The sequence below is a fragment of the Zosterops lateralis genome (assembly GCF_965231275.1).
Source record: "Zosterops lateralis genome assembly, chromosome: 2".
Lineage (NCBI taxonomy): Eukaryota > Metazoa > Chordata > Aves > Passeriformes > Zosteropidae > Zosterops > Zosterops lateralis.
In genome coordinates, this window is record NC_139763.1 from 60,964,852 (window position 1) to 60,979,004 (window position 14,153).

General features: G+C 35.6%; 1 protein-coding gene across 1 annotated transcript in view; it reads left to right on the forward strand.

Annotated features, from left to right (window-relative positions):
* The window catches only part of DGKH (diacylglycerol kinase eta), a gene marked incomplete at its 5' end in the record, with an annotated part of 149,649 nt that overhangs the window by 113,963 nt on the left and 21,533 nt on the right, over positions 1-14,153 (forward strand). The window contains 9 exons of the mRNA XM_083884657.1: positions 407-491; positions 2,862-2,947; positions 4,368-4,467; positions 5,674-5,947; positions 6,436-6,564; positions 9,966-10,100; positions 11,972-12,089; positions 12,512-12,622; positions 12,777-12,873. Coding sequence (XP_083740783.1) covers positions 407-491; positions 2,862-2,947; positions 4,368-4,467; positions 5,674-5,947; positions 6,436-6,564; positions 9,966-10,100; positions 11,972-12,089; positions 12,512-12,622; positions 12,777-12,873 — 1,135 coding nt within the window. The remainder of the gene's footprint in view (positions 1-406; positions 492-2,861; positions 2,948-4,367; positions 4,468-5,673; positions 5,948-6,435; positions 6,565-9,965; positions 10,101-11,971; positions 12,090-12,511; positions 12,623-12,776; positions 12,874-14,153) is intronic.

A 14,153-nucleotide genomic window follows, 5' to 3' on the forward strand; every position in this document is an offset into this window, starting at 1 on the left:
TGCGTTGTTTTCATGCCTGCCTCCTCTAACTGAGATGGAAGGCTCATGTCACCTTAAAGATTTTTCTTTAGGTAGATGCCTAGTTTCCTTTGACTTCTGCAGTATGTTTGCAAAATTCTTTTATAATGTGAAAGTTTTTTCCCAGAAAATCTTTATTGCCTATATTGAATGTCCCATGGATCTTTTCGCAAATGAGACTGATAAACAAACCACTAAAAAATAATTTGAGCAATAACACAAATTATTACCTTTAATCTCAATTATTTCACCCAAATAGTTTACAACTACAAATTAAGCTGCTTTTTTTTATACATAGCTATTCTATGGTGTGACAATGAATTTTCTGTTTGTTAATATAGTAGAGAGAGTGTAAAACTAACAGTCTGGAAACTTGTGATTCTTTTAGGTGGAGTATAATGTCGTATGAACTGAAACTACCAGCAAAGCCTTCCATTCTTCCTGTGACTGCAGAAGAGTCAGAGGAGTGCCAGGTGCACTTTTACTTTTATTTTGTTGTTCTGTGTACTTAACTTGGAGCTTCTGGGATGACAATAGCTGTAACTGAAGCATTTATGTGAAAAATAGATGTTTTGTGATCTTTTAACTGAACTGAATTAAGGCCTTTTCTTGCTGTGTATCTCAGGTAAGTAAGGTTTCCTGTTCTATATTATTTGCCTAGAAGGAATGAAGGTAAGGAGTCTCCAGCAAAACTTTCTGAAAAAATTCATACTGAATATATGTGTATATTTTAATATGTATTAGAAAGTGTATTTATGTAGCATGTTAGACAAGAATGTAATCTAGTGTCAAATTTTTATGTAATATAATACTATATATTTTAGATAATTCTTATATATGAGTATGTATTATATATAATTTTGTATATAATAGCATAATTTAGTGCTATGCTACTGTATAATAATATATATACTGTGATAATCTACATAAAGATTTAAAATATATTTTTTTCAAATATAAAAGCAAATGTCTGCTATGTTAAGTTTGAATTAAGCATTAAAAAAAAGCCCCCAGAATTTTGGAGGCAAGGGTTGTATTCCTAAAGAAAGACAGAAGCATTTTGCAGCTTGTATTTGATCAGGTGATGTCACCCAGCTTTCTCTTTGTTCTTTGAGAGAGCTCAAAATCCTAAGCATCATCAAAGAAAAACTTAGTCTGTCTTCCAGACTAGATTTGTGCTTGTACTAGCTGATGAGGTTTCAGTTTTGAGAGAGGGAGATGCTTTAATCAAATTAATTGGCATGAAAATTCTGACGGAAAAGGAGAAAATAATATATTCCCAAGAAAGTTAATGCATATCAACTGAAGCTCAAAAGTACTTGAGAAGCCATAATTAATCAGCAGTCTCTTGAACAATTTAATAATTCAGGCTCTTTTAATTGGCAAGGAGGTTATAACCTTTGATGGATTGCTGGATATAGAGATGCAAAAAGGCTGGGATTTTATGGGGGTTGCCTTGCACACAGCTCTGAGTCTGGTGTCAGGAATGCAGATCAAGACTTTATCACCCCTAATTTTTCAAGACAGTTAAAATTTTCAAGTGTGTCTTCATCATCATTTTGTTCTAGTTATTTCTGGCTTTGAAATTTTTTTAGCCCCTTCTGAAAATGCAAGGAACTTCTTGCTCATATGAAACTTCTTTTTTAGAAAATGTATTCTGTAGGCTATATTACCTGTCATTACTTGAGTTGGACAAAACCATTTGCTTTTGAGTACCCTGTTCAATCTCTATTTTAATTGGGTTTTTTGCATTGTTTACTGAGTTAGGCTATTTCAGAAAAAAAATAATTAAGTTTATAGTAGGTGTTGGAGTATACCACAGTTTGAAAAGCAAATGGAAGTACATATTTGATTTTTTCTTTTTCCCCTTCCTTCCTCCCGCAGTTTCAGGAGACTAGTTCCTCTTGGTTTCCAGAAATCTTGTACTGATGTTTGAAAAACAGTAATTCATTCTTACAGATCAGGTGTTTATGTTTTGTTTTTTTCCTTTGAAATGAAAACTGATTCAATGTTAGAGTCCTTCAATGAAGGCTGGGTTTTAGGAGGAAAAACTGAAATGGTGTATCTGCCTGCTCAAAATCAAAGACAAAGGCATGCTCAGAGATTTCAAGAGATGCTTAGAGGGAGCCCTCAGAAGTGCATTTATTTTTAGCTTTGAATTTGGAATTTTGTTGGAATTTTCTTTTAAAATTGAGGTCTAGATCCAGAACTATTTTGAGATTAGGATATGGTGTGTGAGGATCCATTTTCGATCCAGTCCAAATATTTTCCTGAGTATTTTATAATTTGTAATTTTTAATGTTCTTGTGAAGATTAAGCCCTAAATGGTTTTCTCCTTGAGGATTGGTTTTGATAACCTTATACCAGTTTGGCAGCCTTTGTCAGTTGTGGTTCTTGGGAAGTGAGAGCCCACCTGACAGTAAAGTGAAAATTCTAGATTATAACTACAAACTAGATTTAGTCTTATTGAGCAATTTGAAGAAAGCTTTGCTTATTTTAGAAGTAAAATATTAGATATTAGATATTAGTTTATAATACTGTAGATCAGAGAAGGTAAATTCTTTTCTGCCTCACAGACTGATTTTAGCCTAGAAATGACTTACTGTTTTCTCTACAGGAGGAAAAGAGCTGTGGATCAAGTTCTCAAATGCACTCTAACTTTGAATATTAAAAGTCTGGTACATAAAATGCAGTATGCACATAGGATCTTTGTTGCCAGATACTTGGCCTTGTAATACATCTGAAATGGAAATCCTGCTATTTTTGAGGTGTTTAAATGCACTACGTGGTGTTAAACTGCTGGAATGTGTGGAAATAAAAGTCTCTTTTCTCTCTATTTTCAGATATCTGCTTATGAGGATTCAGTTGCTGCTCATCTTGCAAAAATTCTCAATTCTGATCAGCATTCTGTTGTCATATCATCTGCCAAGTGAGTCAATCACTTTTATGTACAATGTGGGGGATAAATTCCCTGTGAAACATCATCACAGGGAACAGCATTCTGTCTAAGCCTGATTTTCTTATGGATGTCCAACTGGCTTGGCTTAATATACTTTGATTTATATCTTTCAGAGTGGATGTTCTTTTCTGCAAAATTTTTAGATGGTACAGTTGTAATGGATGGCTTAATACTAAATCAAAAAAATAATCACACAATATCTATATAAAATGATGTTAAGTCATTCAAAATCAGTGCATGGCCTACATACAAAATTACTGTTACAATTGCAAAGATGTGATCTACTTCACACTGCATTTCTTCTGCTATTTTTTGTAATGCATATGTTTAGGGGAGAAACAATTTCACCAGTGTGAAGCAGAACTTTAGCTTTAGGTAGCTTTGTTGTAGCCCTGTCTGTATCAGTTCAATCAATGCTGATCTACAACATGAATGCGATTTATTTCCCCAAACTGAAACATTTTGAAATGAGAGAAATTTGGCAAATCATGGGCATCATCTGAAATCAGAACTGTTTTGTGTATACCTTCTCTATGAAAAAACATCTTATGTTTTGCAATATACACAAGACCAATCACAAAATTTTAAAAATATAGTTGAATATCATTACATCTTTTTTTTTCTCATAAAAGCAAGTTAACAAAATTTCATTTTTAGCTATATATAACACATGTAGAAGATTAAACTGCAGGATATTATTAACTCCAGATTCTAATTTGGTTCTGTACCTTGTTAAATCTGTTTAATTTCTGTCAGAAAAAATGTCAACCAAATAAACAGTACTAAGCAATTATCCTTACCTCATTAGTAAGTTTGCTATCTGTCTTCAGTGCAGGTAACAAGAACCAAGTCTTTTTCTGATTTACACACTGAAAATTCGTTGCAGCCACTGTAGTTTGCACAGATAAGCTTCAGGGTCAGTTGAAAAGCATGAGCTGTGCAATGGGATGAGTGTGGCCATATGCTTTCATCTAAAAAGTGCTCTCTTAAAGTCAGTAATTTTTTTCCATGGTTTTTAAACTCCAACTTTGCATGAGAATTTGCATGACTGTGTTTGAAGTTACCACAGTGAATGCAAGTTTGCTAAGTCCTCTCGTAGGGAAGGTCTACAAGCAAGGGAGTGGGTAAAATCAGGCATGTTTATTTCAGATAAGGGGCTGAGATACAATATATGCCAAGGTTAAAATGAAGGAGTTTTTATTCTAAAGCGTATCACTTCAGTTCTGGAAGCTATGGAAAAGAGTGTCATCTTATTTGCAAGTATGATCATGGAGTTCAGTTTCCAATAAGAATGATTTATAACATAAATAAATTGCCATAAGAATTTAATATTCAAAACATATCTATTTTATTTAATTTGATTTCTTCCCTCCCCTTTTTTTATGTGAAGAATATTATGTGAAACTGTAAAGGACTTCGTTGCCAAAATAGGGAAGACTTACGAAAAGCCAATGGAAAATGCAGAGGAAGCTGATGCCATGGCCGTTAAAGTAAGATTATGACTACATTCAGGTTTAAAGTTGTTGGGTTCTTAAAGTTTATACCTCATGGATGTTTAATTTTCACATCGCTCTAGATTGCCCAGCTTGGCTTTCATTTTAACAAGTGACTTCAAAACTCTTCTCTTCGTATTGCATAGAGTTAATTATTTCCAACAATCTCTTTCAACTGTTTATACTTTCTTTCTTCATAAAGGATAAAGTTCATGGTAGCACACATAGAGATAAAAGGATTTTTTTTTTGCCTTAGTTATATTTCTAGGGATTAAGTTAGCTACAGGAAAACAGTGGGGATAATGAAGAGTATGCTATGAGAATGAAGAGGAGACAGACCACAATGTTAAAAATAGTGGTTTAAGCTGCAAAATACAGAGATCATGTTGCAAAAACATTGGGAAAGAAAACAACAGAAGGATTTGGTATGAGACACAAAATTTACATGAGCTGAAAAGAAAAGAAGAAAACAAAATCCTTGACAATTCCAGAGTCAGAAAATGTATTTGCTAAGTGGCAATTTGTGGTTCATATTTCTATCCAATGCACATTTTAGAAAATTAGTTTTCCTTTTTAACTGTTCCAAGGCCAGATAGTGTTTTCTTTCTCTTAGGCAAAGAAAATCCTTTCTTTTCTTTGTACCTAGAGAGAGCAATTACTTGGTACTGGGGAGAGGCATTTGACAGTGTCTGATTCTGACTTGAGCCATTTGCTCTGTGACAACTCTCTTGCTTAAACATACAGCTGTATTGCAAAAACAATCCCATGTGTCTCAATCTAGCAGCAGATAGATGCCTTTCAAAACTGGGGTACTGAACACCCATGTATGGGCAAATCTCTGGTGGTTTTCCGTGCTGCAAGTCATTGGGCAAGGAGTAGGATGTAATCTGTGCAGTTATGGGGCAGGCTGAGCTTAGTGTGGAGCGTTATTTGAATCTAAGTGTAGGGGGTTTATATTAAAATTGCGCTAATTTGGTTGAGTGTCACAGGGTCTGCAAAAAGCCCATGCAGACCTACTCATAGTCTGATATTCTGAAACATTGAACCTTGGTTTGGATTTTACATAAGGAATTACATAGACAGTAAAGACACTTACAGTTTCAAATAAAATCTGGTACTGTATTTCCTAAAAATATCCACATGTTCATTGTTCAGTTGTTGTTTTTTTTTTAATGTGTGTGTGTCTTTTCCACTTTGTCTTAGTGCTCAGAGTTGAATGAAAAGCTGGACCTATTGCTCCAGGCTCTTCACACAGAAGCCCAGGCTGCTCCCATTCTCCCAGGCATTGCTCCCCCCATTGTGGAAGAAGAGCCAGAGGAGTTCTCAAGTGAAGAATCCTTGTCTGAAAGTAAAGAGCAATTAGTAGAGTGTGTCTCAAAGTCTTCCCAGAAGCTCTTCAAACCGAGGGAACAGCTAATGCTCCGAGCAAACAGCTTGAAGAAGGCTGTGAGGCAGATCATTGAACAAGCAGAAAAAGGTGCACATCAGCAACCTTTTGATCCAGACTGGATAGATCCAAAATAGAATAGAATAGTATAATGATGTTTGTTTGTTTGTTTGTTTATCTAACTAGAATAAGTTTTCATTATAAAATTTGATTTTTATGTTTTTACAAAGATAAAATTATGTGTAATTACAAGCTACAAGGAAAAGAGTTGCAGCTTGTTTGAATGTTGATGACTCTGCACTGTGAGTACTTATGTATGTATGTGTGTGCACATATAATGAATGTATGTATGTGTATGAAAGTGCATTTCTTTTAACTATTAGCCTCCACAAAATGAAGATTTCTGACAGCAGATCTTTATCTACTGGTAAAGAATTGACTGACTCTTTTCTCTGAATTGATGATCGAACTCTTTTGTTGATGTTTTAAAACTGAAAGCTACAAAATGCGGTGCTTATTTAGATGTATCCAGTTTTTCTTTAGAATCCTTGAAACTTTGTCTTTTCTCTTAATAACAGTTGTGGATGAGCAGAATGCTCATAGCGAAGAGCAAGTGAACCAGTCTCCAGTAGAATACAGCAAAGAATTGGATGAATCCAAAGAAGAGGAAAAAGAGGAAGATACAAAGGAACTTGAGTCTCCATCAAGTGAGTAAATTAGGTATAAAATAGAAATATTCCATCTAATTATAGTTGTATTTGGAGCATAATTAGTTCCATAATTAAAAATACTAGCATCCTGTTTGACTGGAAACTACTCAAAATTCTAATAGATTCAAATAAATAAAATTTAAGGGAAAAATTAGGGCAATAATAGATGAAGAACCTTTTGGAATATATTTACAAAGCTGAGAAAGCACTTGTTGAGGAGAGAGGTGCCTGAATTTAACCCAGATTTTATACTCACCTTTCTACATGAACCTGAGCAAAGACTAGAGCCTAGTTGATGGAGGCAATAGCACATCTCAGTTGTAGACTGAGATTCTCAAGCTACATGGAAATTTTAGGAAAGCTGCGTCTTAGCAGTAGAAATTTCAGTCTTTTCCATATTATCAAAATGGACAGTGATGCACTGCTGGTGAGGTCACAAGATGATCTGTGAGTCACAGAGAAACTGGTGGCTGGTAGGCAGGAAAGTCCAACCTCTAGATACTTGCTGAACAACTTCTTGGGGCAAAATGAGAAAAGTATTTTGGGATTTGCATCTCCTTTTTTCACCCTAACCCACAATAACATGCTCAAAAGTTGTCCTCATAAGGCTCTGCTCTGAAGCTGGTGCCTGTATCTGTAGCTCCTATTTTGGAAACAAGACACTGGACTGTCGGGGCTTCTGTCGATCCAGGATCTCACATTTTCTCCAGAAACACATCATGCTTTCTCCAGTGACTGCTCTTCACTAATCCCTTTTATTTTCTCTTGGTTGTAGGAATCAATGCATGCTGGTTGTCCCTTTTCAATAGTAGCTCAAAGAGGATGCTGGCCCTACAAATGACCCAATCCTATTGCCATAACTTTATAATAAAGATATACAGGTCTAGAAATTTATTGAACTCCGTGTTTCTTGGTGGTATAATCTCTACAATTAATGGGGAGCTGTATTATTCTTATGTGTGTGGAATAGAGTGCATATTAATGCTGTCACTGGACGATAGATGTTTAGGGATAAAGCATGAAACATGAATTCAATTATCTGCACTGAAACATCAGTTTTACTCATTAGGGCTCTGTTGTTTTTATCAGAGCATTCACAGCAAAAGTTTATCTTTATTGCAGTTATTCCCATGAGTCTCATCTGCCAAATAAAGAGCAGCTGCTCTGCTGATTTTCCTATTTAATACATCTGCCTTGTTTGCAAGTACAGACACAACAGACTGTGTGAACGGTGTTGTGAATTTTTCAGTAGTATTATGAAAAATGAATGTTAATTTTGTTCCGAGTATTATATTTTACGCTTGGAGGATCTTCCTGGTCATTTGAGGAAGATAAAGTTTTTCCATATGTTAATACCTTCATCTAAATATTTAATGACTCTTGTTAGATACCACTTGCTGTTTTTATTCCTTTTTATTGTTTGACATTATTACAGTGTTTTAGTCATGCATAGATGCCAATCAATGTGTTCTACTGCTACCATGCAATGCTGTAGCATTTTGTGGTAACTGCTATGGCTGTTTTGCAGGTGTTAAAGTCAGAAGGAGCTGCTAGTCCATTTGGTCTGTCCTTTGATATAAAGCAATCCAGAAAAATTTACCCACTTTTCTTTGTCCTGTTAATAATAATTTCTGTTTGACTTCAGCAAGTCATTCAGAAAGGTGTGTAATCTTACTCCAGGGATACAATAAAGTGAAGAATTTGCCATTCGATTTACAGTTCTACGTTAGATTATCATCACGTAACCCCATGAATGGGCAAATCCTGGCCTGAAGTAATGTGAATGCAATGTCTAAACTTTGTTCTAGTTATTCCTTTTGTCCCTAGATTTATTCACTCAATATTTTCTCTCCATTAGTATTTTCATACAGTACACTCATGTTACTCTCAAGCTAAGTTATGATTGACATGACCTGATTTGTCCCACTCCTGCCACTGAAAAGGATGCAGCCTATCCTTCCCACCACATTCCTGGTGCTGTTTCCCTGTTGTTGTCTTGGTGCTAGTCCTACTAATTCTATTTTTGCTTGATTAGTTTTCATGTTTTGAGAGGAAAAATCAGATTATCTTGAAATAATTTCATTTTTTTGTTGTTTTGAGCTTCTTCAGATGGTCAGGTTTGAATTTGTCCTAAAAGTTGAAGTAGTTTAACATGTGAGATAATTTGGAGCAGAGATAGCCAAGAAGTTTTTGTCTGTGACAATCTGTTGTGTGAGAGTTTCTACATGCACATAGAAATGCTATAACAAAGCATTTGGTAATACCCAAACTTTTTGCCTTGGGGCACCAGTTTCTGGGTATGTCTGATGGGGCTGAATTGCACAAGGATTAAATTCTCCAGGCTGAAGCAGGCATTGGCATATTCTTTCAGACTGCATGAAACAAGTTCTGCCAGGAAAGTAAATTACAGCACCCAAGGTCAGCCCTCTGCAAAGCCAATCCTTCTTCATCACCTCCAGAGGCAGCCAAAGGATAACTGGCCTCACTGAGCCACCAGTTACCCTTTGTGAATATCTTCTCTTTCACCTTGATTTTCTTCCCTTTCCTTTTCCTGAGCCTTTGTCAATAACAGTTACATCAGCTACTAATCATTGATATCTGTCAAGGTTTCACTGATCAATCTTCCGGATAATTTTAATAATAGGTTAATTATTTGGGAAATTGCAGGTTGGTTTGTCTTCTGAGGTTTTTCTGTGAAAAAAGATGATGGAAAGCTGATGCCCCCCACAACGTCTCTAATGCAGAAGACAAAAATGAATATGGCTTTTTCCCTCCCCTTGCAGTTTTCAGTTTGGCTGTAAATAGAGATGTCAGAGTGTTCTCTGATTTTTCAGAATCTGATGCAGGCATGGGCCCGTTTTAGCTGCTTGAAGAAAATAATGTAGGTGTTGATGAGACAGATATTCTAACCTACAGGACATGGAACTACCTATATTAAAATTGTTATAAATTATAATATACTGTATAATATGTGTATATTTATAAGTAAACATAGATCAAATTTTAGTTTAATTATTTCAGTAATATGTTTATCAGAAGCTTACTGCAGTGTTAAATATTGTTGCATTTTAAGGTGAATATAATACATTTTATTAACATATTTACATTTAATACATATAATACTTTTGATGGTAGCTTGAAGTATAAGTTGGGAGCTTGTCATGTTGAATGCCATGCACACTTGCTCATTTTAATTAGTGTTTGTGACTTGATCCATTTCTGAGTTTTCTTACTGTATTTAGAAGAAAAACTGTGGTATGAGGGGGAAGGACTTTTGTCATGGAGTGGTAGCAGATTAAATTAATGCTTTTGATGTATTTTCAGAGCTGTAAAAACTATGTATTGGTAATGTCATAACAAGTCTAATTAGTGTTCTTACTTCTGTTTTTCCTGCACAGCTAAAACTGCACCAAGGTCTCCTGATAGACGTACAAGCCGAGGTATCCATTCTCAGACAGGTTCTTTCTCTGCTCCAGCTTTGGCAGCAAGCAAGGAAAACCTTCCAGTACTTAACACGAGGATTATCTGCCCAGGTAATTATGATTTTGAAATCTGCTGTTCCTACCCTACTTAATATTGTCTTCCAATCTCCTGCTTGCTGTCAAATAATGATTTTTACTTCATGCCCTGAATTTGTTTGAACTGACATACACATCTTTGTGTTGTATTGTATAGGAGGAAATGCATAATAATGTAGAATATTTCTGATTGTTTGGCACAACACTAGAAGTAGCAGAAGTGTTGCATTTGATTCTGGAGGGTGAAAAGTAAAATCGAAGATCACAGAATTGAGGAGTGGTTTGAGTTGGAAAGAGACCTCTAAAGATGATCTAGTACAGCACTCTGTCATGGGCATTGATATCGTTCACTAGATCAAGTTGCTCAGAAAAGCATTCAGCCTGACCTTAGACATCCTGTGATGGGGCTTGTACAGCTTCTCTGGGCAACCTCTGCCCATGTCTCACTAGCCTTATCCCAAATATTTTCTCCCTTTTGTCCGATCTAAACCTACCCTATTTGAGTTTAAAACCACTGCCCTTTCTCCTGTCACTGCAGGTCCTGGTGAAAAGTCTCTCAATCTTTCTTATAAGCCTGCTCTATATTTTACAAGGGCACAGCAAATTTTCCCTGGAGCCTTCTCCTCTCCAGGCTGAACAACCCTGACTCTGTCAGCCTGTCTCCACAGGAGATGTGCTCCAGCCCTCTGATCATCTTTAGGGCCCTCTGTGGACGTTTTACAGCAGGTCCATGTCCTTCTTACGTCAGAAGCTGGAGACAGTGTTCCAGAGCTGGGTGCAGTGTTCCAGGTGGGGTCTCACCAGAGCAGAGCAGAGGGGCAGAATCCTCTCCCTCACGCTGCTGACCACACTGCTTTGGATGCAGCCCAGGAGACATTTGGCTTTCTGGGCCACAAGCTCACATTGCCACATCCAATTTTTCATCCACAGGTGCCCCCAAATCTTTCTATTGTTTATCCTAATCAATGGATTAGGATGAAGAGGCTGAGGGACAAAGCTATTTAAAGTTCAACCCTCTGAGTAAGAACTGTCTGTGGATATCTCTCTGGAAGTGGAAAAGTGAAACCACACAAAGTTGCTCTGTAAAACAGTTGAAAAAAACCCAACCTGTTCTTACCCCAATGCAATTGAAAGATGAAAAAATAGCTGTTCTGCTCCAAATGCAATTAATACTAGAGAGCACTAGTAACACTCTGTTTTAATTAATTTTATTAGTATAGCTAAAACACAGTAGAACCAAATTTATGTTTTTTTCCTTAGGCAAGTTTAAGTGAAAACTGTTAGTATTTTGCTTTGTTTATGTGCATGACAGAGCATTTTGTAGAGTGAAATTGATATTAGTCGAAGCAGGCATGTTGAGGCCATGATCTTTCTACAAATTAAGTTAAACTATGGCTCTGCCAGTTGTAAAAATGGTAAGAATATTCCCTATGTTTGCTTCCAAAGGATAGGACAAAAGAAAAATCACGGGCAGTTAGGAGATGAAGATTAAACTGAATGAAAACCTCTAGCAGTCTTTTTGGATGTTAGGTCACCCATTTGCTTACTGTATCAGCCAGTGAGTGTTGGCTTGAAACCCTAAATTTTCTTTGCTTTTTTCTTTCTCAATGGTGATACCTGAATAGAGCCACCACAACTTAGCATAGCTGCCTTTTGCTTAAGGGAGCCAGAGACCTGAGAAGGTAACCAATTTTGGTAAAAATTGAGATAGAATCACAATCTTTCCCTGTACAGATTTAATGAATTTTGTTTCCCAGTATGTGGCTTATATTATATGTTTGTCTATTTATCAAATACAAATTTTTTTTTATTATTTTCTTTCTGTTTTGTTTTCTTTTGTTTTCTTTTTTTTTTTCTTTTTTTTTTTTCTTTTCTTTTTTAATCAGGTTTAAGGGCTGGTCTAGCTGCTTCCATTGCAGGAAGTTCAATTATTAGCAAAATGTTGCTAGCAAACATCGATCCATTTGGTGCTACGCCGTTTATTGACCCGGATCCAGATTCCTTGTAAGAAATATTTTTTTCCTAAATATACTGTTTTGCTTTCCTTAAGGGCATCCTTCTTACATTTTTGTAGTCTCTTATTTTTTTTGCATTATGGAGTTCTTATTTGCCATTGAGGGAGTAGACCTCAATGTCTGAAAACAAGCTGGATTGTGCTGGTTTATTTATGAGCAGTGCAAATTTTTTTGCAGCAGCTGAAAATAATGGGAGACATTTGCTCACTTATCCTTTGCTCACCTGGAGGAGGACAGTAGTCTTTCAGAGTTGGGTTTTTCAGAGTTTACTCAGGAAGATTCAGAGGAAAGATCTCTTGAAGTATCTTAATTCATATTCTGTTCTGTGACCAATCACAGTGTTGGTCAAAGATGTTTGCGTGTCCAGATTCTGTACAAATGTACACCTGATTTTCTCTTTTCCTCCAACAGGGAGGGATATTCAGAAAAATGTGTCATGAACAACTATTTTGGAATTGGGTTAGATGCAAAAATTTCACTAGAATTTAATAACAAGCGAGAAGAGCACCCTGAAAAATGCAGGTAATATAATTACTTTGTCAGTAACAGAGCCAAAATGTTTCCATTCTTTTATTTTCCTAACTCCTTTATATGAATTTCTTAATTTTTTTCTACAAATACAAGACACAATAATGTGTGTATGTCAATATGTGAATCTTGTTTTGCCTGCTTTCAGAAGTCGGACGAAAAACATGATGTGGTATGGAGTTCTTGGCACAAAAGAGCTATTGCAGAGAACTTACAAGAACTTAGAACAAAAAGTTCAACTTGAGGTAAATTTTATTTATGGAGAGAGTTGCTGGCACAATGTGTAGTGAAGAATTAGTGCTTATTTTTGAAACCCTATATTGTTCTCATGTCAACCCAAGCTGACCTCAAAGGCTCTGTGTGAAGATGTGCTGTGTAAAACTAGGTTCTCCAAGTCATGTTTTTGAGTAAATTGTCAGTACTTTAAGATCATAATATACCCAGTATTATGTTTCCTGTAATTACTGATTGAAAAAAGATAATAAATTGTGTAGGTAGGATATATTTCTTAATGTTCACTGTATCAAAAGACACACCAGGTTTTAAGGGCAACCCCAAAATGACCATAAAACAAAGAGAAGAAAAGAGGTAAGGAATCTTAATACTTCAATTCAATTTAAAGTATCTGAAAAGCTACACATATAGGAAGAGCACGTAAATAGTAAAGAATTCCTGACAAAAGAGAGGAGATTCTTAATATGCATTATGAGAAGCCCAGCTACACCAGTAAAGACTTTCTCTAGTAGTCACACAAAAAAAGCAAGATACTATTAAAGCAACGACAAGTTCCATTCTAAACATAGTTATTTTTTGGCTTTTAAGTTCTTATGTAAAATCTTCTAACATTAGTCTTCCACATGGTACTGGCAACTTAAAGGAGATATAAATGATTTGCAAAGGCAGAAAAAGACTACAGGATGGTTGCTGTTCTTTTCACCCAAGGAATGTCTAAGGTGGATTATGACAGAGAACATATATAATTTCTCTTTTTATTTCATGCTAACTATTTCATATAGAAGTTTATGATATTTATATGAAGCTAGCTTTTTAAGTTGAAAGAATTATTTTAGGTTACTGGAGCTCTTTCTCACTCTGAGATTTGGGAGGATTTTGTCTGGTAGCAACAGATTGCTGTTAGCTAAGGATTGAGTAATTATCAAGGAATTATGCAGTAGTTAGCAAATATAAAGACAGGAGAGAATGTTATGTATACTGCAGATAGCATTCTAATTTTAGGATCTTTTGAATTGGATTCAAATAAGATTCAATAATACTGCTGACTTTTACCATAATTATTTTTTTAATATTCCTATAAGTAAGTCTGCAAGTAAAAATTTCATATTTACTGTTGTCTTGCATAACATTAGATATATTACGCCTGTATATTCAGGCATTAGAGGCAGACTTCTATGTAATACAAATGGCTGTGAATATCACATCATATTTTGGATACTGTCACATCTTGATTAAAATGTGACATTCTGTCTTGCCGATAAGATTAAATCACAAAAAGAGAGCACTAAGC